Source organism: Acomys minous (assembly GCF_964271855.1).
Source record: "Acomys minous genome assembly, chromosome: 2".
Classification (NCBI taxonomy): Eukaryota; Metazoa; Chordata; class Mammalia; order Rodentia; family Muridae; genus Acomys; species Acomys minous.
The window spans coordinates 46,899,221-46,923,528 of NC_140484.1; the positions used below are offsets into that span (position 1 = coordinate 46,899,221).

Sequence of the window (24,308 nt, forward strand, 5' to 3'; positions counted from 1 at the left end):
TGCTATATATTAAAAACTCATGACTAACATCATCTTAAATGAAGGAAGCTTGAAGCTTAATGAGATACAAATAGGTAAAGGTGACAGCAAACTTTCCAGTGTCAGATGACATGATATTATATATTAGAGATCCCCAAAATATTACTAGAAAAATTTCTGAGAAATGAAAAACAAACTCAAGAACATAGTGGGATACAGAATAACCTTACACTAATCAATAGCTTTCCTATACAGCAAGTATACATGGAAGGAGATCACTAACACACTCCTACTCACAATATCCTCAAAAACATAAAATCCTTAGGAATAAACCTAACCAAGGAAGAGAAGGACCTCTGTGATGAATAATTTTAAGTCCAGAAGAAAGACACAAGAAAATGAAAAAAAAACCCAAAACAAACAAACAAACAAAAGAAAATGGAAAAACAGTGTTTACTCATGGATTGGTAGAATTAACCTTGTAAAAATGATCATTTAACCAAAATCTATTTACAGACTCAAAGCAATCTCAATCAAAATCGTAATATCATTCTTCACAGAAAGAGAAAATCTATCCTAAAATATATATGGATCTACAAAAGACTCTACATAGGCAAAACAATCCTGAATGTAAACAAAAGCAAAAACAAAACATGAAAAAAAAAACCCATGCTGGAGAGATTACCATTCCAGATTTTTAAGATATGTTACAGAGCCATGGTAGTAAAAACTGTGTGGTACTGGAACAAAACCAGGCAGGTAGACCAATGGAATGAAATCAAAGACTCATACAAAAACATACATGACTTTAGCAAGTTAATATTTGACAAATATGTCAAAAAACATAAACTGAAAAAAAAAACAAAGCATGGTTGATAAATGGTGCTGGGGAAACTGAAGGTCTGCCTGCAGAAGAATGCCATTAGACCCCTGTCACTTTGCACTGACACTAATTCCAAATGGATCAAAACCTAAATTTGAAACCTAAAACACTGAAACTTATACAAGAAAAGTCAATGCCCTAGATGATATAAGTGCAGGAAAGGACATTCTGAACAAGTCTCCAAATCCCCAATATTTATGACCAACGACTGTCAAGCAGGGTTTCATAAAACTACAAAGCTTCTGCACAGCTAAGGAAATAGTCAACCAGGTGTGGAGGAAGAAGTGGGTGGGCAAGAATCTTTGCCAATATACATCTGACAGAGGATTAATATACGGAATATATAAAGACCACAACAAACAGACAAACAAATTACCTATTAAATAAATAGCCTAGGACCTAAACAGTGAGTTCTCAAAAGAATAAAAAAAACTCAAAAAATGTCCATTGTCTCTATGAGTATATACAGGGGGAAGAAATCCCCCTCAGAAACAGTCACAGGGGAGGGGAATAAGGGGAAAATGGGAGGGAGGGAAGAATGGGAGGATACAAGGGATGGGATAAACGTTGAGATGTAACAAGAATAAATTAATAAAAAATAAAAAATAAACAAGTAGAGAAATAATAATAGAGAAAACACTAAAAACAAACAAACAAACATACAAAAAAAACCCACAAAAAATGTCCATTGTCCCAGCAATTAGAGAATCTGTCTATTAGATTGGCCTTTGGGCAAGTCTGTGCTGCATTTTCTTAATTGGCAATAGATGTAGGAGGGCCTAGGTCACTATGGGCAGTGCCACCCCTGGCCAGGTATCACTGGATAGTATATAGTAAAGCAAACTGAGCAAGCCACGGGGAACAAGCCAGCAATCAGGATTCCTCCATGGCCTATGCTTCAGCTTCTGCTTCCACTTCCTGCTCGGACAGGAGCAGGTTTAGCTGTAAGCTAAAAATAAACCCCTTTCTCCCCAAGCTGCCTTTGGTCATGGTGTTTATGACAGCACCAGGAACCTTGATGGGACACTATCAATCCACTCCTCTACTCCTCACTCCTCTTTCTCCCAGCCTCCTTCCCAGTCTCTAATCATTTCTTTGTTTCTTTCTAAATATGAGAGAAAACATGTAGTACTGTGTTTGTAGGGATTCTGCTTCAATCTGACTACCTGTGATGTCACTGCTTACCTGCTACAGGGGCGTGGCCCTGCCCTGGGCCGGATAAGACACCCTCGACATGGTGCTCTCTCTCTCTCTCTCTCTCTCTCTCTCTCCTTTTCTACCTCTCTCTCTCTGGGGTACCACTTCCCCTTCCTCCTTTCCTTCTTCTCCCATGTTCATATAATAAACTCTGTATAACATAATATCTGTCTACTACTTTGTATTTTATCATCATCTTTAATATATATATAACAGTGTTCTTGTGTCTTTCTTATTTTAGTGACTCGATACCTCCACATTTTTCCTCAAATGAGAGAATTTTATTCTTCATTATGGCTCCTTTCCATATGCAGGCCATTATTTTCTTCTCTGTTCCCTAGTTTATGGGCTTTTGGGCTCAGTCTATCTGTATCAGTAGTGTATAACAAGTCGGAGAATCTAGCCAACTGTAGAATTGTGTTCTCTTTGCGGAAGCCAGTTGGAAAAAGCTTGTTCCGCATGGGCACACAGAGGGCTTGAACATGGGTGGTTAATTTTGGGGGGAGGGGAGCCAGATTCATATATATGTATATAATATATACACACATATATAATTATTATTAATTTATTCATATTACATCTAAATTGTTAATCCATCCCTTGTATTCTCCCATTCCTCCCTCCCTCCTGCTTTCCCCCTACTCCCCTCCCCTATGACTGTGACTGAGGGGGACCTCCTCCTCATAGGGTATCAAGTCTCTTCTTGGTAGCCTGCTATCCTTCCTCTGAGTGCCACCAGGCCTCCCCATCCAGGGGATGTGGTCAAACACGGGGCACTAGAGTTTGTGTGAAAGTCAGTCCCCACTCTCCACTCAATGGTGGAGAATGTCCTGTCTATTGGCTAGACCTGGGTAGAGATTTGAAGTTTACTGCACATATTGTCGTTGGCTGATGCCATAGTTTGAGCAGGACGACCCCTGGGCCCAGATCCACCCGTCATAATGTTATTCTTGTAGGTTTCTAGGACCCTCTGGACTCTCCTTGTTCCATGCACAGAAAGCTGGAAGGATGTGTCTCTGGACCTCAGCTGGACGGCAAAGGCCCACAAAAAGTGGGTAGAGGTTGGTGTCTTACATACAGAGTACTCTGCAACTTCATAGCTGGTCTTCTGTGAAGTTGAATTAGGTACACAACAGGAAGCAGATGGCCAACACAGGATTCTGGGTAATTTTCATATCACCACATACCTACACCAGAGCAAACCAGTCTCTAGGAATGTACAGGGTCTACATAGCAGAGAGGACAATAATTGCTGTGATTGTGCTCTGGAAATGTGCAAAGGTAAAAAGAAACGATTCCTGTCCTAGGAATCACTTTGTCTCTGAGAAGGAGCCCAGTGTGGAGGGTGAAAGTGTGTGGGCCATGAGAAGGTCCAGGTATATACAACTAAAGCAAAGTGAGGAGTGGAAAATGCCATAACTGAAGTCTTGCTGTGAGTTCACTACTAGCTTTAGTTTTTAATTAATTTATTTACTTTACATCTGGATCTCAGCCTCTCTTCCCTCCTCACCTTCCAGATATCCAGAGCTTTCATGGATATCAACCTGCCCATGTATATCAAGTTGCAGTAGAACTAGTTGCATCCAGTTCCACAGTGATTAGGCAAGGCAGCCCAGCTAGGAGAAAGACACACACACACACACACACACACACACACACACACACACACACACACAGAGAAAGAGAGAGAGAGAGAGAGAGAGAGAGAGAGAGAGAGAGAGAGAGAGAGACAGACAGACACACACACACATACACAGACACACACACACACAGATGGGGGGAGGCATCAGACATGCACATCACCTCTTTACTATGAACTCATTGAATGCTCAGTGTATACTTACTGGAGGTATACTTTGTCCTATGGTGAAGTACACCCTAGAACATATGCAGCTCTGAGTGCGCACGTGCACGTGCACACACACACACACACACACACACACACACACACACACACACACACACACACACACTGTAGTCAAACACTTTAGGTAATGATCTTCTCTGCTCCAACAATAGAAAAATACTCTGTACATTTCTTTTTAAAAAAAGCTTTGTTTATTTATTATTATGCATATAGTGCTCTGCCTACATGTACATTTCTAAGAGGAATTAAAAACAACAGCAACAACAACGACAGCAGCAACAACAACAACCCAAAGTTATTGCTTTTCCATGTACTGGGGGGATTTTATAGACTGTTTTTTTTGTTTGTTTGTTTTTTTAGATTCCTAGTATTGCATTCATTTAAGTACCTGAATTGAAGTCACATATTCTGAAAGAAAACCCTGGATAATGAGTAGCTAGTTCATAAAGACAGATTGATATGCAGACATTTAATAATGTGTAAACCCTTTATTTTTTTATTTTTATTTTTTACAAAAAAGATTGTATTACATTTATTTTTTTATTAATTTATTCTTGTTACATCTCAATGGTTATCCCATCCCTTGTATCCTCCCATTCTTCCCTCCCTCCCATTTTCCCCTTATTCCCCTCCCCTATGACTGTTCCTGAGGGGAATTACCTCCCCCTGTATATGCTCATAGGGTATCAAGTCTCTTCTTGGTAACCTGCTGTCCTTCCTCTGAGTGCCACCAGGTCTCCCCCTCCAGGGGACGTGGTCAAATGTGAGGCACCAGAGTACTCTTTAAATACATAAATTAGAACACAAGCACAAAAACATATCAGAATAGTATTTAATTTTACGGAAAATAAATTGAAGGAAAATGCTTACATTTTAAGGTAAAAAAAAAAAATTGACCTGGAGTGCTGGTGCATGGCTTTAATCCCAGCAATTGGGAGGCAGAGGCAGGCAGATCTCTGTAAGTTAGAGGCCAGCCTGGTCTACAGAGAGCTCCCCCTGACAGCCAAGGCTACACAGGGAGACCCTGTCTTGAAAAACAAAAACAAAATTACCACACACATACAACCCTTGCCCCAAAACCAAACCAAACCAAAACAAAACAAAAAAACCACCTAAACAATTAACAGCTTGGCTTAAACAGAATATTTATAAGTGAGAATAATTTGTTAAATCAAACACTAACTTAAGAAATACTGACAGTGATACTTTTAAAAAGTACTAGCTAAGAAAAAAAAAGCCTCAAAGCCTATTGATGCCACAAACATGCTACTAATAAGAATGTGAATTTGGGCATGAGAAAGCAGAAGGAGGTGCCACTGGTATGTCCTTTGTCCCGGCTGTGGGTGACACTATGACAAAAGAGGCACTTACCGAACAGGCAGATGTGAAATGCACTGGAAGTGAATTTTTCCATAGCTCTCATTTCATCTAAAGTTTATGTCTTTGATATCAGAACACTAAAGTCTTGGAATAAGATTGGAATGTTCCAGCCTCCTTTCTTTTAAAAACTGATTTGCAAGTGATTGGTATATTTTTAAATAGTGAAATTTAATTGAGCAGTGAAGACTCTGGGCCTGAGTTTCATTTGATGGGAAAGTTTGTGACTATTTCTCCCGTTCCTTCACATGTTATGTGACCATTCATATTTTAAATTCCTTTTATGATAATTATTCTTGGGTACTTTTCATAATTTATATCTTTGTATTATTTGTTTTCATTTCATTGAACTGTATGAAAATGGTGTTCACTGTGTGACTCTAAGTCCTTTTAATTTCTGTAGAGCTGGTAATGATGTCTCTTTGTTTCATAAAATGTTTGGGAAGTTTGATGCCAACAGGGATGGCTGAGCTAGAGTGGTGATGCGGTGACAATGACATCAACTGTGAGTTCTAGGTGGTAGGTATTATTTCCATGAAGCAGGAGGAGTCACATGATTGTCAGATAAGGGTTGGGGACATATCTCAAAAAAAGACTCTCCTCTTCTACAAAGGAGAAGAGACTAAGCAGAAAATAAGAGTAAGTATATTTTATTATGAGCTTACATACATCTTAATGGAATATATAATACAATCCTAATTTTATTATCCTTCTCCACTTTCTGCATCTTACTATAAATTTTGTTTTAAATGTTTTATTCTGTATGGCTATTTTGCCTGGATGTATGTCTGTGTGTGCCCCACATGTGTGCCTAGTGCCTAGAAAGGCCAGAAAAGAGTGGTAGGCTGCTGGGAACTCAAGTTATACATGTTTGTGAGCGGCCATGTGGGTGCTGGTGATAAAACTCCAGTCTTCACATGACATCAGTGCTCTCAACTGTGGAAACACCTCTCCAATCTCCTGTAAGAAGTGAAGAAATCTCTCTCTCTCTCTCTCTCTCTCTCTCTCTCTCTCTCTCTCTCTCATTTTTCAAGACAAGGTTTCTCTGTGTAGCCTTGGCTGCACTGGACTCACTTGGTAGAGCTGGGCGGCCTCGAACTCACAGAGATCAGCCTGCCTCTGTCTTCTGAGTGCTGTAATTAAAGGCCTGTGCCACCAGGCCTGGCTAATAAATGTCTCTTATTTGGTCTGGAAATCCTAGAAGTAAGTATATTATTTGATACCTCCAAAATACATTGCTAAACTTTCCATGTTCATGCAGATTCATAACACACACACACACACACACACACACACACACACACACACACACACAAACTAAGGAATATTCTGTGACCTCTTGTAGGCAACCACACCCACTTTTGTCTTCAGGAGAATGTTAATAAAATAGTTAAATCTGTCTACCCAACATTCCCTTTCCTGTCTTTTTCATTTCCATGCTCTCACAATTTTAAACGTACTAAAACACAATTAATGGAGTATATGAGATAATGCATGTATGACTATCACAAAGTTCTACATGTGATATAAGAGTGGTATTTTTGCTGTGTTACACTATATCTTGCCCACCAATCCATTCCCATCATCAATCTCCTCTCCTTCCCAGCCTTGAGTTCTATCTGGAGAGGAGATTTCTACTGTCTGAGCAAAAAGCTGCTCTCCCCTAGCCTCAGCTTGATTTCATGATGCCCTTACACCCTCAGTGGTTTCAGAGTCTGAGTCCAGAACCTTTACCTGAGGACAAAGGCGCCATTAACAATAACCCTCTGATTAGTCATCCAGATCCTCTGTGTTGATCTCCTACTCTTTAAGCATCTTTGCAAATGTTCTGGTCCATCTAGGAAAGGCCTCTTCTGCTTTTTTCCATTCACTTAGGTTAGTATTGCTACGTTTTCTTTTCCAAGGCAACATTTACAAGCTCTCACGATCGATCATTTTCTTTTTGCTTATCTTTTCTCCGCTGTAGGCCACCTGTTGTCTAATGTTCTGTAATATGCCTTTCTGACTAATTGATCTGTTTCCTAGCTTTGATCCTTTCTTTCCCCTTCCAAGTATAGGCATGTGGAGTTTAACTTGCCTTAATTCCATCTCAAAATAATCCTCCTGGTATCTTGATCTTCTTCATTTAATAATGATTAATCATAACCGTCTCAGCACAAAAGTCTAAAATGAAGCTGCAACATTTAGTCTGTCTCTGCTGCTCTTCTACCAATCAGATTTCTATATTACCCATGAGCTCCCTCACAATGTTATTAATATTGTTTTATTAAAGACTCAAACACTAAAATATCAGTCAAACAGCTGCTTGTTTAACTATCTCTTAAGGTTTTAACAGATTAAATCAATCTTTTCTTTGGTCCTGTGATGTAGGATCTCCTGTAGCCCAGGTCAGCCTCTAACTCACTGTGCAACAGAGACTGCCTAGCGCTGGGATTCTAGGCATATGTGCCAATCTCCACCAGTTTTTAGTAGAGATTTACCTACATGTGTTAGACATGACCATTCCTTGACATTTCCATCGACTACTTTTCAATTCAACTCTTCATCAGTTTACTCTTCATTCATCATGCATGTCTTACTGAACTATGTATACACTCATATTGTCCCTGATTTTGCCTGTCCACCTCATTAGACTGAATGATGTAATAATGTTCACTTTACTTACTACTCCTCAACTTCTCAACACCATTCAATAGCAACTGTGTCAGTGAGTGTACTGATGAATCAGACAATAGGAGTTTTTTTTTTTAAATAAAGCGTTATGTCTTTGAAAACCCTACTATTATTCAGGGTGCAAAATATGTCCAAAGAGAAAATGATATATCATGGTAAAATATATGTGTATAATTATAGAAAAGAGGGGTGTGTGTGGTGGATACATATTATGCACAACTATAGCTATTGAGGATTTAAAAAGAACTAAGAGTCAAATATTATCTGTCTAAGTTTAGTTAAATTCTCAGTCTATTTTCTTCCATTTCTTTTCTTTTTTTCATAGTTGTAGGCATACAATAAAAATTCACTCAAGAGACAGGCAGGTTAGATCACTGTGAGTTTGAGGTCAGCCTGGTCTGCAAAGCAAGTCCAGGACAGCCAAAGCTACACAGAGAAACTCTGTCTTGAAAAACTAACCAACCAACCAACCAACCAACCAAACAAACAAACAAAAAAACCCAAAAAACAAAAAAAGCTCCCTGAATTTCCAGAAAGGATGTGTGTGAGATTTTGACACAAAACAACAACAAGAGTAGTTTCTGAAACTACACAGAAACAATTTTTGAGATGTCCCTTGTTTTTTTAAATAGCTGAGTAGTATTCCATTGTGTAAATGTACCATAGTTTCTTTATCCATTCTTCAGCCGAGGGACATCTAGGTTGTTTCCAGATTTTGGCTATTATGAATAAATCTACTATGAATATAGTTGAGCAAATGTCCTTGTTGCATGGTGGAACATTTTTTGGGTATATGCCCAGGAGTGGTATGGCTGGGTCTTGAGGTAGAATTATTCTTAATTTTCCTGAGAAAGCACCAGATTGATTTCCAAAGTAGTTGTACTAGTTTGCGCTACCACTAGCAAGGGAGGAGTGTTCCCCTTTCCCTAATCTTAGCCAGCATGTGCTATCATTGAATTTTTTATCTCAGCCATTCTGGTAGGTGTAAGATGGAATCTCAGAGTCGTTTTGATTTGCATTTCCTGATGACTAAGGACATTTAGCATTTCTTTAAGTGTTTCTTGGTCATTCTATATTCCCCTGCTAAAAATTGTTTAGTTTTGTACCCCATTTTAAAATTGGATTATTTGGTTTGGTGGTGTTTAATTTCTTGAATTCTTTATGTATTTTGGATATTAGCCGTTGGTCAGATGTATCATTGATGAAGATCTTTTCCCAGTCTGTAAACTGTCATTTTGTTCTTTTGACAGTGTCCCTTGCTTTACAGAAGCTTTTCAGTTTCATGAGGTCCCATTTATTGTTGATCGTAGAGCTTGAGCTAATGGTATTTTTGTTCAGGAAGTTGCCTCCTGTGCCAATGAGCTCAAGGCTCTTCGCCACTTTTTCTTCTAGTATATTTAGTGTGTCTTATTTTTAGATCTTTAATCCACTTGGACTTAAGTTTTGTGCAGAGTGATAAATAAGAGTCTATTTGAATTTTTCTACAAAAAGACATCCAGTTAGAGCAACACCCTTTGTTGAAGATGTTACCTTTTCTCTATTGTCTGGTTTTGGCTTCTTTGAGGAAAATCAAGTGTTAATAAGAGTGTGGGTTTATTTTTGGTTCTTTGATTTGGTGCCATTGATCTACAAATCTGTTTCTATGCCAGTAACAGACCATTTTTATTACTGTTGCTCTATAGTATAGCTTGAGATCAGGGATGGAGATACCTTCAGAGGATCTTTTGTTGTACAGGATTGCCTTAGCTATTCAGGCTTTTTTGTTTTTCCAAGTGAAGTTGAGAATTGTTCTTTCAAGATCTGTAATGAATTATGTTGGCATTTTTATGGGAATTGCAAGGAATCTGTAGATTGCTTTTGGTAAGATGGCCATTTTTACTATGTAAATCCAATTGATCCATGGGCATGGGAGATCTTTCCAGCTTCTGAAATCTTTAATTCTTTCTTCAGATAGTTGAAGTGTTTTTCATACAGGTCTTTTTCTTTCTTGGTTGGAGTTACACTAAGATACTTGATGTTTTTTTGTTGCTATTGTGAAGGGTGTTGTTTCCCTAATTTCACTCTCAGATTATTTGTCTATTGTATACAGGAGGGTTGTGAGTGTTTGAGTTAATTTTGTATCCAGCTACTTTGCTGAAGGTGTTTATTATCTGTAGGAGTTCCTTGGTAGAATTCTTGGGGTCAATTATGTGTATTATCATTTCATATGAATAGTGACAATTTGACTTCTTCCTTTCCTATCTGTATTCCCTTTGGCCTCCTTTACTTGTCTTATTGCTCTAGCTAGGACCTCAAGTACTATATTAAGAGATAGCATGGACAACCTTGTCATGTCCCTGATTTCAGTGCAATTTATTTAAGTTTCTCTCCATTTAGTTTGATGTCAGCTATAGACTTACTGTATATAGTCTTTACTAGGTTTAGGTATGTGCTGTGTATCCCTAATCTCTCCAAGACTTTTAACATGAAAGGGTGTTGGATTTTGTCAAATCCTTTTCAGCATCTAAGGAGATGATTATGTGTTTTTTTTCTTTCAATTTGTTTATACAATGGATTACATTGATGGATTTGGGTATATTGGGCATCCCTTCATGCCTGGGATGAAGCCTACTTGGTCATGGTGAATGATATTTTTGATGTGTTCTTGGAATTGGTTTGCAAGTGTTTTATTGAGTATTTTTGAACCAATGTTCATAAGGAAAATTGATCTGAAATTCTCTTCTTTGTTGGGTCTTTGTGAGGTTTAGTTATCAAGGTGACTGTGGCCTCAGAGAATGAGTTTGCTAATATTCCTTCTGTTTCTATTTTGAGGAATGGTTTGAGGAGAGTTGATGTTAGGTCTTCTCTGAAAGTCTGGTAGACTTCTGCACTAAATCTGTCTGGCCCTGGGCTGTTTCTGGTTGGGAGACTTTTGATGACTACTTCCATTTCCTTAGCAAATATAGGACTATTTAATTTATTTACCTGCTATTGACTCAATTTTGGTAATTGGTAGCTATCAAGAAAATTGTGCATTTGAGTTTGATTTTCAAATTTTATGAATTATAGGCTTTTGAAGTAAGACCTGATTCTTTGGATTTCCTCAGTGTCTGTAGTTATGTCTCCCTTTTCATTTCTGCTTTGTGGATCGCTCTCCCTCTGCCTTTTAGTTAGTTTGGCTACGGGTTTTTCTAGCTTGTTGATTTCAAATAACCAGCTCCTGGTTTCATTGATTCTTTGTTCTGTTTGCTTCTAATGTATTGATTTCAGTCCTGAGTTTGATGACTTCTAGCCATCTACTCCTCTTGGGTGTGTCTGGTTCTTTTTGTTCTACTAGAACCTTCAGGTGTGCTGTTTAGTTGATAGCATGGGACCTCTCCAGTTTATGAAGGTGCTTAATGCTATGAACTTTCTTCTCAACACTGTTTTCATTGTGTCCCACAAATTTTGGTACATTATGCTTTCATTTTCATTGAATTCTATGGTCTTTAATTTCATTTTTTTATTTTGTCCTTTAACAGAGGTCATTGAGTAGGGAGTTGTCCAGTTTCCATGAGTTTGTAGGCTTTCTGTTGTTTCTCTTGTTGAGTTCCAGTTTTAATTCATGGTGGTCTGATAAGATGCAAAGAGTTATTTCAACCTCTTATATCTGTTGAGGTTTGCCTTGAGGCCAATTATATGATCAATTTTGGAGAAGATTTGATGAGGTTGCTGAGAAGAAGGTATACTCTTTTGTGTTTGGATAAAATGTTCTGTAGATATCTGTTATGTCCATTTGATTCATGATGTCTATTAGTTTCATTATTTATCCATTTAGTTTCTGTCTTGATGATCTATCTGTTGGTGAGAGTGGGGTGTTGAAGTCTCCCACTATTAATGTGTAGGGCTCTATGTGTGATTTAAGCTTTGGTAATGTTTTTTTTTTGATGAATGTGGGTGCTCTACATTTGGGGTATAGATGTTCAGGATTGAGACCTCTTGGTGTATCTTTCCTTTTATGAGTACGATTAATATAACCTTTTGATTAGTTTTGGTTGAACGTCTATTTTATTAGATAGTAGAGTGGCTACTCCAGCTTGCTTCTTGGGTCTGTTTGCTTGGAAAACCTTTTTCCATCACTTTACTCTGAGGTAATGTCTATTTTAATTGCTGAGTTGTGCTTCTCATGTGCAGCAGAATGGTGGGTCCTGTTTCTGCATCCAGGTTGTTAGCCTGTGTCTTTTTATTGGAGATCTGAGGCCTTGATGTTAAGAGATATTACCAGTGGTTGTTAGTTCCTGTTTTTTGATGTTGGTGATGGTGGTGGAGTGTGTGTGTGTGTGTGTGTGTGTGTGTGTGTGTTTCATTTCTTTTGGTTTTATGGTTGTGGGGTTATTTACTTCTGGTGTGTCAGGTACTTGCAGAAGTCAGAAGAGGACCTTGGATCCCTGCAGGTTCTGGGAAATGAATTCAGGTCCTTCCTAAGAGCGACAAGTGTTCTTAAGTGCTAAGGCATCTTTTTAGTCCCAGTTGTTTTGTTAATGTTTTATTTCTGAGAACTGTCATGATCTACCTATAGTAAAAGTTAGTTTAATATAATAAGTAAAGAAAAAGCAGCAGATTTATGGTTTTGATAAGCTTTGGCTCCTGGGACATATGAATAACTGCAGAAATACACTGGGTACTTGAGAATATGCAAATAATTTAAGCCATGCTAGGCCAAACTAACATAATTTGTAGACTTACTCTATAATGTACAATAAATATTAACACATATTTAGAATCAATTTATCGAGCAAGTTGCTGACATTTTTTCAGTGACTTTTAGCCTGAGAACAGAGTCTTTGAATTTTCTTTTAATCAGAAAGGTAACATGAACTTTCAAGTGGAAGGCAGTGTAACCTTTACTCTTTTTGTGACTCAGTTTTACAAATTAGGCCTCATTTCTGACAGACTCACCAATCTCTCAAAAAGTAGCACCACTTGGGAACCAAATGTTCAAACATGTGATCCTGTAGAGGACATTGAAGATTCAATCCACAACAACATGAAACTGCTTTTTTTCAGGTCATATATATCACACAAACACAAACACACATACATGTGTATTCTCTATATTCTCTATATATCTACAGTATATATATATATAGTAGAAAGATGCATTACATGTTTATGTATATATAGAGAGATGCATATAGATATTTGCATATATACATATATTATATATGTATATGTGTGTGTATTTAGGGATCAGGTAGTCAGATTTCAAATACTTCTCTTTATTGTAATTTTTCACCATATCAATTAAAATACATATTTTGTTATTATATAATGTACATGCACATAGAGATTAAAATTGGCTGCTACAGTTAGTAATTTAACATACCTATCATCTTACATACTTTGCATGTAAGTATATGAGCATGACATCTTCACTCTCTGAAGAGTGAATGAGTGAAGTCTTCACTCATTTCACTAACACATCTTTTTTTCAGCTTGCCTTCAACATTTCTTTGCCAATTCAGTATCCCTTGTTCATACAATGAATGAAAGATGTTAAGGTGTTATTGACCTAGAAAATGCTAGATTTATCTATGAATAGCTTGTCTAATATTCCCACCAAAAGCCAATGCAATGAAGTCTTAATTTACCAGGAAAACAAATAATGAGAATCTGATTCTGAAATTTTACACACACACACACACACACACACACACACACACACACACACACACATCAAAATTAGACTCCTTTTCCTGTGGTTTTCTTGTTTAGCTTTCCTGGAACTTTCTTCCTTCAATTTCTGGTGATACCGATGTTGAAGTAGCATGGAAGATGTTAATTGTTGTCACATCAGTATATGATGGTTGAGCTATAACCTGTGAAATGAATAAAAATGTCCTGTTACCCAGCATACTCAGAGCTTCCTTTCTTTACTTTATGATGTCATTTTTACTAGTGTCTACTGGGTTGAATCACACAACATCTTGGGGGTGTCTTGGGTGCCCCTTGGGTCAGGCTTTGTACTCCTAGGACACTGTTCTGTGGCAGAGCTTGAGCAGGAGGGCAGATGTCTGCAGATGCATCTTAGAGCATCACTCTTCTGTGAATGGCTTACTTGAACCAAGGAGTTATGGAAAATGACAATGATGTTCTTTCAAGCTAGTTTGTTACTGCTGACAGCAACACATCCAGACATTGTCATGGCAACCAGGAACACATTCTGCATGCATGGCACTGGCCCAAAATGGCAGACTCATTATGACATTTTGGAACATTTTGTCCTTCCCAAACTCAAGTGAAATGAAGCATCATTAAAATGGATATGCACATACTTAAGCAACACATGCCCCGAGGCCCTTGATTTTGTGGGCTAACATAGGACGTCAGCAGGAGCAGCATGGCTCAGGTCTAGGGAGCACTTGATGGGCTTCACTGGCTTCTTTCTCTACCTGAAGTGTTGAGGGCACACCTGGCATACTATTCTCATGGTCTACTCCTTGGCCGTTTTCTCCCCCTAAGTCTGTCACTTTCTTATCTCCATGTGACCTCCTCCCTCCTCGTTGTTCAAGAGCATCTGCAACAGTCCTCGAGTGAAAGTTTCTGATAAATAACAGCCCAAACAACATCATGAGCACAGTTTAGGCAGGAGAATAGGAACTGGAAAGGAAAAATTAAAGTGGAGGAAATGGGGCTGGGTTTGATTGAAGTACATTGTATGAAGGTATGTAATATGCCAATAATAAAAATGTTAGCTCATGAAGGAAACCAGCACAGATGTCGCCAGGCATGGTAGCACAGACGTTTAATACCAACAATCAGGAGGCATAGGCAAATGAATCTCTGTGAGTTTGGGGCCAGCCTGGTCTACAAAGTGAGTCCAGGACTGCCAGGGCTACACAGAGAAACCCTGTCTCAGAAAAAAAAAGAAAGAAAGAGAAGAGAATAGAAAGGAAAGGAAAGGAAAGGAAAGGAAAGGAAAGGAAAGAAAAGGAAAGGAAAGGAAAGGAAAAAAACTGGCACATAGAGCTAGACTCTAAAACCTTCTTCCCCTGGCTTCATCTAAGGAGCCTAGCATGCTACGTGGGGATGTGGTGCAGTGAGTCTTCCAGATACAAACAAAAGAGATGGGGTCTATAAGCTCCTGTAAAGGGTGCTGCCTTCTGTGGCTGCATGCCCTTCAGGATCTTTCTGCAGCTCACTAGCCCACTTCTTTTCTAAGGACAGCGCTTCTTTTCTTGGTAAACTGTCTCTTTTTCTAAGGATGATGTGCCTGTACTTTCCTTTGATCTGCACCACAAGGATGTGGAATTGGGTAACCTTGGAACACAGGTGTGGCTTGGCACTCCTAAACATGTTTTTTCCAGACTTTCTGGGCTCTCTCCATCTTTCTCTCCATCTCAGCACTGCCTGGAGTCTGCAGGGATTTTCAGCTTGTCTGTCCTGCTTTATTATTATTTTTTCTTCCTTTATCTAAAACTGTCATAAACGTGTTCCTGAGCTTCTCCTGAGTTGGGTTCTAAACTCTTTTATTAATGAAACTAAGAACACCAAACGGAACCTCAGTTTCCCTGGAAATTTAGCCTTTAGAAGACCGGGCAGAAGACCAAGATGAGATGCTGGTGGTCTTGACTTGAGGAAGCTAAGAGGCAATGCAGATGTGTCCTTGTTAGCTACTAAATTCAAGTGACTTATTCAGAGCAATAGAGACCTAGTAAAGAAGGACTGTCACTCACCTCAAAGTTGCTACGATGGTATACTTTACATCCAAAGGCCGAGACAGACACAGCAATGCAGAACTCTAGCACATTTAAAATGATAATCGAGATGTCTATAGCCTAAAAACAGATACATATCAAGGATGTAAGGAATGAAGATTACAAGTTATGAATATGCGCACTCAACCAAGGCTATCATGCCAAAAAAAGAAAAGGCCCTGATGAGGGGTTTGGAAATCCAGCTTTTGCCTAACCCTTAGGCAATTTCTTCATTTCTCTTGAATGTCATTTATTTTCTCACTTTTTTAAATAAAAAAGTTATCAGAGACCCCCATACCCCAAGCCTGCTATGCTCTGATGGTAGACATTTGATGAGAATAGTTTTGCAGGCTGGTCTTCTAACCAAGCCCCAGAATAGGGAGATCCTAGTTTGCAGAGGGAGCAAAGGTTGTTTATTAGATAATATAGGCAGGATATCCTGGCCTGTGCAGGGTGCCCAAGTTATTATAACATCTTCCCAAGAGGAAGCTAGACAGAAGGAATATAGACAGAAGGTGGAAAGGCAAAAGCCAAGAAATCACTTTCCCCTACAGCTCCCGGGGAGCACAACAACTCTGCCAACATTTTGATTATATGCAAATGACACTTTGTTTTGGACTTCTGTCACCCTGTAATAAAATACAACTGGATTATGCACTAAGTGGGTAGTGAGTGTCACAACTATGGTAAATCACTGGAGTGTTGGGCACCACTTCCCTTAGTGTTCAGCACATTGGCTCTGCCTCTATCTTCACCAAGCCACATGATCACAACAGAGGAACAAAGGTGGCACTGTCTGTGTTCTAAATTCTCCTGCCTTAAAATGGTGCCTAGAATTGCTGGGTGTGAATATTCTGTCTTTTTCTCTCAATGGTCAGAGATGGTCCCTCTGAATTAGTCAACTGATCAGGAGCTTGGCACATGAGAGAAACCAGTCCAGTGGGCACCGAGAATATTTGCATTCGTTGCTTTTATCCTTCCTCACTCAACAGGTCCAGTAGCATCTGTGTTCAGGCACTGTGGCCAGCACTAGTGGAGAACAGCAAGTAGCCTTTTTCTCAGCAATGTGGCCACCTAGATAGGGAGGTTAAGAGTTCCTCTGGGGGTTAGAGGGTATAGATGTTAGGTGTGCATGCCACATCTCCTCCATTACAAATATCCAACCACTCGCTGGTGATCCACAAGCAGCCTCACATAGCATATAATCTAACTTACATAAAAATGTATAGGATGATCCTGTACCTCACAACTATAATCCCTGACACTGAGAGGATGGTTTCTAATCCGAGGACATCCTGAGCTACATAGCAGGGCTCCTGTCTCCAGAAATATCAAACAAACACAGAATCTGAATATAGCATAAAAAACAAAGGAACTGAATTTTCAAGGTAAGGAACGGATGTATGTGTTTATAATATGCTAATTTAATTATTGAAATTGTTATTTTTCTACATCACTTTGGCTGATCATTGGCAACTCCATGAGGCTTGTTCTGATGGTTCCAGATAACATGCACTCTATCTGTTCTATTTCACAAACAGCTCACTCTTTAAAACTATTTTGTAAAAAAAAAAGTTAAGCTGTACCATACACTCTTTTCTTCCAGGAGACTTGGAGCCTCCCACCATTAGGAACTTAGGGTCCCTCTCTGAGAACTAACTACATGAGTGGTTTTCTTTATGCCTAGTTACAGACAGAAGGGAAATAATAAGATGCCACCTGATCCCTAAATAAATATTGTCCTACTTCCTTATCATTTCTAACTTCCCAAAGTGATTCTAGAGTTAGAGTGATGACTGTTGCTTTTGCCAGAGTCAATGGGCCCTCGCCTCCACCATGGAATCCCACCAGCAGAGGAAGTACTCACCATGAGAGTTTCATCTTGGTAAAGAGGATGGGAGGCACTCCTGATGACACCGATAACACCGATGATGCTTGCTATTGCAGCCAGAATCGAGCTGATGATGTTAAAAATCAGACTGCTGATGACCTAGGAAGCAATGGGAATCGGGTATTCAACAGCATCCTTGGCTTAGTTCATCAATATTTGAAGGTCACGATGACTCTATTTAATGTGTTTCAACTTCTTTTTGCCAAAAGTAGACTCTGTGTCTTTCCTTATAGTAGCTTTATTTCCAATCCCTTGCCAAAATAAACAATAGTGCAGTTATTCCTAAGACTAAATTCCCCAGTGCACAAGATGTTCTTCAGATTTCCTAGAAAAAAACTGTTGAAGTCTTTGACACATTGTCTGGAAAGCCCTGCCTGTCGTTTTCCACCACACTCTGCTGCAAATGTCTGATTGTTCTCCTTGTGTAAATGCTGCTGGCCACTCATGGCCGTGTCCTTCTCGCCTGTTTTCTCCTATGCTGTAGATCTGTCTCCACAAATCTGTTCTCGGGGTTCAGTTAAATAAACTTTATTGTGAGAATAAAACTAGTCAGGAAACTGAAAGTTTGCCAAATACATATCATGAGGGACATTTTAGTGGTAGAGTTTTTAAAAAAGATGCTAAGGAGGCAGACAGTCCGAGTTTAGAAGGGTTACCTTGATCATGCTGCAGAAGTTGATGCTTACCTGTTGTAGGTAGTGAAATTCAAATAACATTTTCTAGTTAATGAAATAATTGTTGAATTCTTTTTTCAAGACAGGGTTCCTCTGTGTAGCCTTGGCTGTGCAGGAACTCACTCTATATAGACCAGGTTGGCCTCACACTCAACAAAGACCGTCCTACCCCCGCCTCATTGAGCTCTTGGATTTAAAGGTGTGTGCCATCACTGCTTGGGTAATTGTTGATTTCTTAGCTGTTCCCTTTCATCAGCTTTATGACAGAAATCTCACCGTAAATGTCTTTTTAAAAAATCATTTGTTGTTTTATGTGTATAAATGTTTTGTCTGCATGTATGTACATGCAGCATATGCATGCCTGGTGCCTGCATGAGTCGGAAGAGGGCTTCAGATCCCGTGGAACTAGGGTTATTGATGTCCGCCAGACACTTGCGGATTCTTGGAAACAAATCTGGGTCTTGTGCAGGAGCAACAAATGCTCATAACCTCTGAGCTATCTCTATAGTCTCTGTAAAAAATTTTAAACCTATTATTTTGGATACATCTGTGGAAGTCATTTTAATCTGTCAGTCAATGAGGTTTTTTTTGTTTTGTTTTGTTTTTGCCATTGATCTAAAACTTCAAGGGTCACCTTTGTAAACCCCACTTAACATTCCTTCCCCCAAATTCACTGCACCAGCATCAAGATTCTCCCAGCAACCGCCTTGACAAGGTATCCAATCGGACATGATGAGACCTAGTATGAGCCAATAGCTCAGCTACACTTCTGAAAGTCAGATATTCTAAAATGCATAGCCTTGGCTTAATTTTTTTTTATTTTTAGGAAAATAGATCAGCCTCTTTTACATCTTAGAAGAATGCATATTTGATGAAATTATTCTTTTGGTAGCAAAATAAAACAAAATACATACCAGACCCTTTGTATGTCTCGCTCCTGCTGCAATTGACAAGGATCCTGAGACTATGAACTGGTAATAAGAGGAAAATTCAGGTTAAAGATCCTTAAACTGTTATTATAAATCACAGCATATTGAACTTTTCTTCTAAATCAACTGGGTCTATTAAAGAGATCAATTTCTAAATAGCAAGCATTTCCAGTAGTCACTCACCTTCCCCTTGCCCGCAAGAGTAGACAGTAAACATAAAGTGAGTCAATGGAAGAATCATTAAGGGTTTTTAAGAGATTATTTTATTTATTTATTTTTGATTTTTTGAGACAAGATCTTGTTATGTACTCCTGGTTGATGTGAAGTTTGCTACATAAATGAGGCTGGACTTGTTCTTGAAGTGATTCTCCTGTTTATGCCTCCTCAGTGAAAGGAGTACAGGTGTGAGGCACCTAGTGTGGCACAAAATTTTTAATAATATTTTTCTATGCTTCTAGTATATGAGGACATTTTGAAATTTTAGATTATCAATTTCTTTCACATACTTTTAAAATCAAGATTAAAAAAATTATCATGCAACTGTCATCCTATTAGCATCATTTAAGATCAATAAAGACTAAAAGCCCCAGTCCTTATGACAAGATTTTACCAATGTGATCCTAAACTGAAGAAGTTAGCCAAGCCAAAATAAATAAGAAAGAAAGAAAAAGAAAGAAAGAAAGAAAGGAAATTAATTGTTTAAATGCATGTTGGAAACTGTAAAAAAAATAATGAAAAAAATTAAATTCTATATTAGAAGATGACTAGAGAATTGAAGCTCACTTGTGTCTACCAATTTGGCCATTATTTTCAACTTATTCCAAATGATTGCTGGCAACTTGACTGAGTTGACCTCTTAAGCTCTTCAGCTAAATATATGGATGTCTGCATTTGCTTTCTATATTTCAGTTTAGAAGATTTAAAGTTAACGAGAGCATCTGTAGGATCACATCACCTAAACTAAAGTGAATATGCAGACGTAAAACTAGGAAGATGGTTGCCAATGGGTTGTTTGCCACGCAGGCCTGAGCCCTGGAGTTCCATCTTCCACCATGAACTATGGGAGTTGTTGTCCAAGATGGTACTGAGTAGGAAATAAAGACTTAAGCAGAAAGCCACAGTGAGGAGAAACTTGAGATTCTGAGTCCTCATCCAGCGACTGAATATGTCTTGAATAAATTAACCTTCCCTGGTTCCTCTCTCTCTCTCTCTCTCTCTCTCTCTCTCTCTCTCTCTCTCTCTCTCTCTCTCTCATTTATAGAATGAGGATGAACACAAAGTCTCTCAGAAGTTGTCATGGTTGTTTGAGGTGGAGCACGATGTATAAAACATTTAGTGATGTGATCAGATTATAATGCAATGAAGGCTATTACTGGTGGAATTATTATTATTTTATTATATATAAAATGTCATGCAACTTTGAAATATATGGGAGCCTGTGGCACCCTTTAAATCTTAAGCACCTCTTGTAAAATAGGAAGGTAAAATAAATTAACAGGTCTACAAAATAACCAAAATTTCTCATTATCAAGTTCATCAATAAATGAAAACCTTGAAACATTTGAATATGACTCTCAGTTTTATGCATTTGATTTTCTACTTGTTAGTTAAGAGAATGTTTGATATTTTATACTTAATTGACATTCTGAATGCAGAAAAACTCTCTTAAGTTTTATTTTATTTTATTTTATTTTTACTTTATTAATTTATTCTTGTTACATCTCAATGGTTATCCCATCCCTTGTATCCTCCCATTCTTCCCTCCCTCCCATTTCCCCCTTATTCCCCTTCCCTATGACCATTCCTGAGGGGGATTGCCTCCCCCTGTAAATGTTCATAGGGTATCAAGTCTCTTCTTGGTAACCTGCTGTCCTTCCTCTGAGTGCCACCAGGTCTCCCCCTCCAGGGGACATGGTCAAAGTTGAGGCACCAGAGTATGTAAGAAAGTAATATTATAGAGGAAACTTTTTTAACTTTTAAAAATTCGCTTTCAAAGATTTGATTATTTGATTTAAAAATTGAAACAAAATTATCTACTCTTTCCTATTCTCTTAAACATTTATTGAAATTGATTAGCTTGAAGCTGTTAATCACCTGGTCAGCTTTGTCTTCCTCCTCCTCCTTGCTAATAACACCCCCATTTCATTCCTTCTTTTATGAGCTTCAGCGTTTAGTGATCCTTTCCCAGCCATAGATGTGAGTCTCAACTTCTCAAGTTAAAGACAGCAAGACATTTATCCTTGGTTTGAGAATAGGCTTGTGAAAATTTTAGGAGTAGAGAAACAGACATGTTACACAAGTCTGTCATGAAGATGTGACAATGGTCTTGTTCCACCAAATAGCCAACCCTAGGAATGACTAGTTATGGACTCCCAAGGAAATCAGTTGTGTCAATGTTTAAGTAACTTGTGGGAGTGCGTGACTACATGCTGTCACAATATACTCTAAGTGACATATTAAATAAACATTCCACCTAGTTTATGTGAATGGTATGTTGATATTGCAACATGCACAATGAAAATCTGAATAATGTTTAAATACGTTGCTCTCAAACGTATAGACTACTTGAAAGAGTTGAGAGAAGATTCCACTCAAAGTATAGTCACAAAAGGGTGTTATTATCCCCAGTTACATAAGTCAGTATGTTACTCACCAGAATTGCCGCCCAAACTTGGCCATGTAAGACCGTTAAAACGGCTGGTTCATAGACTTGTATATTTGCCAATGTTCCTCCTAAGCAGAGCTCTAAGAGAGCAATAATAATTTGTACAACCTAGACACAAAAAATTAAACATTATACATCACAAAAATGATGTCCATGCAAAGTACTATCAAATCACTATGTTACTTTCACCACTTAATATTCACAGATAAGTTCTGAAATAGTCTATTTGTCAGTTGTCTTCATACCTATACATATGGGATATACTGTCATCCCTTGGCAACACACACACACACACACACACACACACACACACACACACGTTTCAGTAATTTTAAAGTTAGAGGGAATTTGTCAATTTCTTCCCAGAGGTTAGTTTATGATACCCATGATGCATCTCTACCACTGTTGTTATCCTTTGTCACATGCTCACATTTGAAAGACTCAGAAATTAGGAAGAACTTATTCCAGCAAGAAGCAATATAAAGAAATAAAGTCATACGTAGAATGAGGAAAATATGAACAGCACACATGATCTTCTTTGAGGGTGTGGAATATGAGGAAGGAATTTGAATATTGTGAGCTAAAAATGGGTGAATTTGAGTATAATTAACCCTATAATAAAGGGTAAAAGAAAACAAGAACAAGTTATGAAGCTGTGTGGAGGGAAATAAGAACAATGCATAGAGGCAGAAGATATGGGGCTTTATGAAGATTGGAAAAGAGACATTTACATATGTACTGGTATGTGTATATTTAACAATGTATAGAAAAAGAAGTCATGAATTTGAAAAGGAAGGGACAGCATGGTAGGGCTTTTGGAAGGAAAGGGAGGAGGGAAAGCATGTAATCATATTTTAATTAATTTTTAAATGAAAAAGACACATCTAAAATTAGTTAGTTCCCTACACCTTTATTTGTGAGAACCAAGAAAAAAGCTCAATAATTTAATCCAAAGGAAAAAATAAAAATGGGACAAAAATCACTAAAATTCAACACAAGGAACTAATGAACAAAATTTACAAAGCCTAAGGTTTATTTTTCTTTACAGACAGATGAAATCAATTGCTTGCTAGCCAAGCTAACTGAGAAGACAAGTGGTTAATACCACCAGAAATCATGCAGGGAATAGTGCTGAGGGAAACCGAAGGGAAGAGACCAACCAATTCAATAACAGAGGAAACAGAGAAAGGCTTGAGAAGACCATGTACCAAACCTCAGAAAAAGAAACGGCCACTTGGAGTAGTCTTATGTATTAAGATAGAATAATTAGAAAAGGACTGATATTGCTTGATACTATTATGATTTCTCTTAATTAATATTTAAGAGATGCAATAGAACACAATGCACTAAGCTCAGATATCTCAGTGCTGGGGAATAATGTAAACTTTTATCTCTCCTTCCATTTTATGGTAAATGTAAAAACTGCTCTCAATTTAAAAATTCTTATTGATATATTTGAGATATATATATTCCATGTTAACATAAAATATACATCATGAAAAATGATTATTCACAATTTATAAGAATGAGAACAGTGAGGTTAAAAAGAAAGAGATGGTGGCTATCTAATGGCAACTGTCCAGTGGTTGGAAGCTTGGCCCAGTGAGTACGTCTGCATCTAGTGACCTTTAACCTGCCTTGGATGTTATTCCTTGAGGGTCTCTATTCTTCTACACATTCTCCTGAAGGTAGCAGTATGTGGAGAATGGAATATTTCTCATTGTCTGAATAGAAGGCCAAAGGAAGGCACTGGAAGTATGGGAACACTCTTAAGTTTGCCGGCCAGAGGGGCTGGATCACAGGTGCAGCCTGAGTAGCTTTTCTCTGCACTGAGTGAGATATGATCACCTTGGATGGTCCCAGCCCAGAACACATCTGAAATGTTTATGTTTTAAACATAATTAAACTGCTAGTCAGATGTGATAGACTAACACATCAATTTCCAAATGATAAATTTGAAATAAAATGCTACTGGGATGTGTTGATGTACCAAGAAGCTAGTGAAACAGAGCACAGGGTGGTAACTTTTTTCTTAATCATTTAGATGTTTAGAAAATCTTTCCCCCTTAGATCCAAAGATATCTTACCCCAAGGACTTTGGGTTTCCCCTTCAATAATTTATCTGTGTTCTCTTTGGACAGTTGAGGCCCTAAAAGAGACTTCCTCAAAGGCTGAGACCTTCCAGAGACCACCCTTGTGGTGCTATGTTCTGTATCTTGCATGGTTTCCCTGACAACAGAAACAGAGCTGAAATATGAATGGAATTTTGGGTGAATTCCAGGAAATGACTCAATGTCAGGTTCCTGTTTAAGGGTATACTCCAAATTAAATCTTCCTATGCTAACAACAACAACAACAACAACAACAACAACAACAACAACAACACCTAGCTTTGATAAGATACAAAAAGAGTTTTAGTCCCTTGGTAAGAGAAGCTCTTCCATTTCTGTTTCTATTC

At 38.2% G+C, this 24,308-nt stretch overlaps 1 protein-coding gene across 1 annotated transcript; it reads right to left on the minus strand.

The window, feature by feature from the left end:
• Positions 1-13,186: 13,186 nt before the first annotated feature.
• On the minus strand, positions 13,187-24,075 carry LOC311592539 (membrane-spanning 4-domains subfamily A member 4D-like). The gene is made up of 6 exons (XM_084773068.1): positions 23,938-24,075; positions 21,839-21,958; positions 19,171-19,227; positions 17,559-17,681; positions 15,671-15,772; positions 13,187-13,813 (listed from the first exon to the last, which is right to left on the minus strand). The coding sequence occupies exons 1-6, from the start codon at positions 24,070-24,072 to the stop codon at positions 13,706-13,708; spliced, it is 645 nt and encodes a 214-aa protein (XP_084629194.1). The 5' UTR covers positions 24,073-24,075; the 3' UTR covers positions 13,187-13,705.
• Positions 24,076-24,308: the final 233 nt, after the last annotated feature.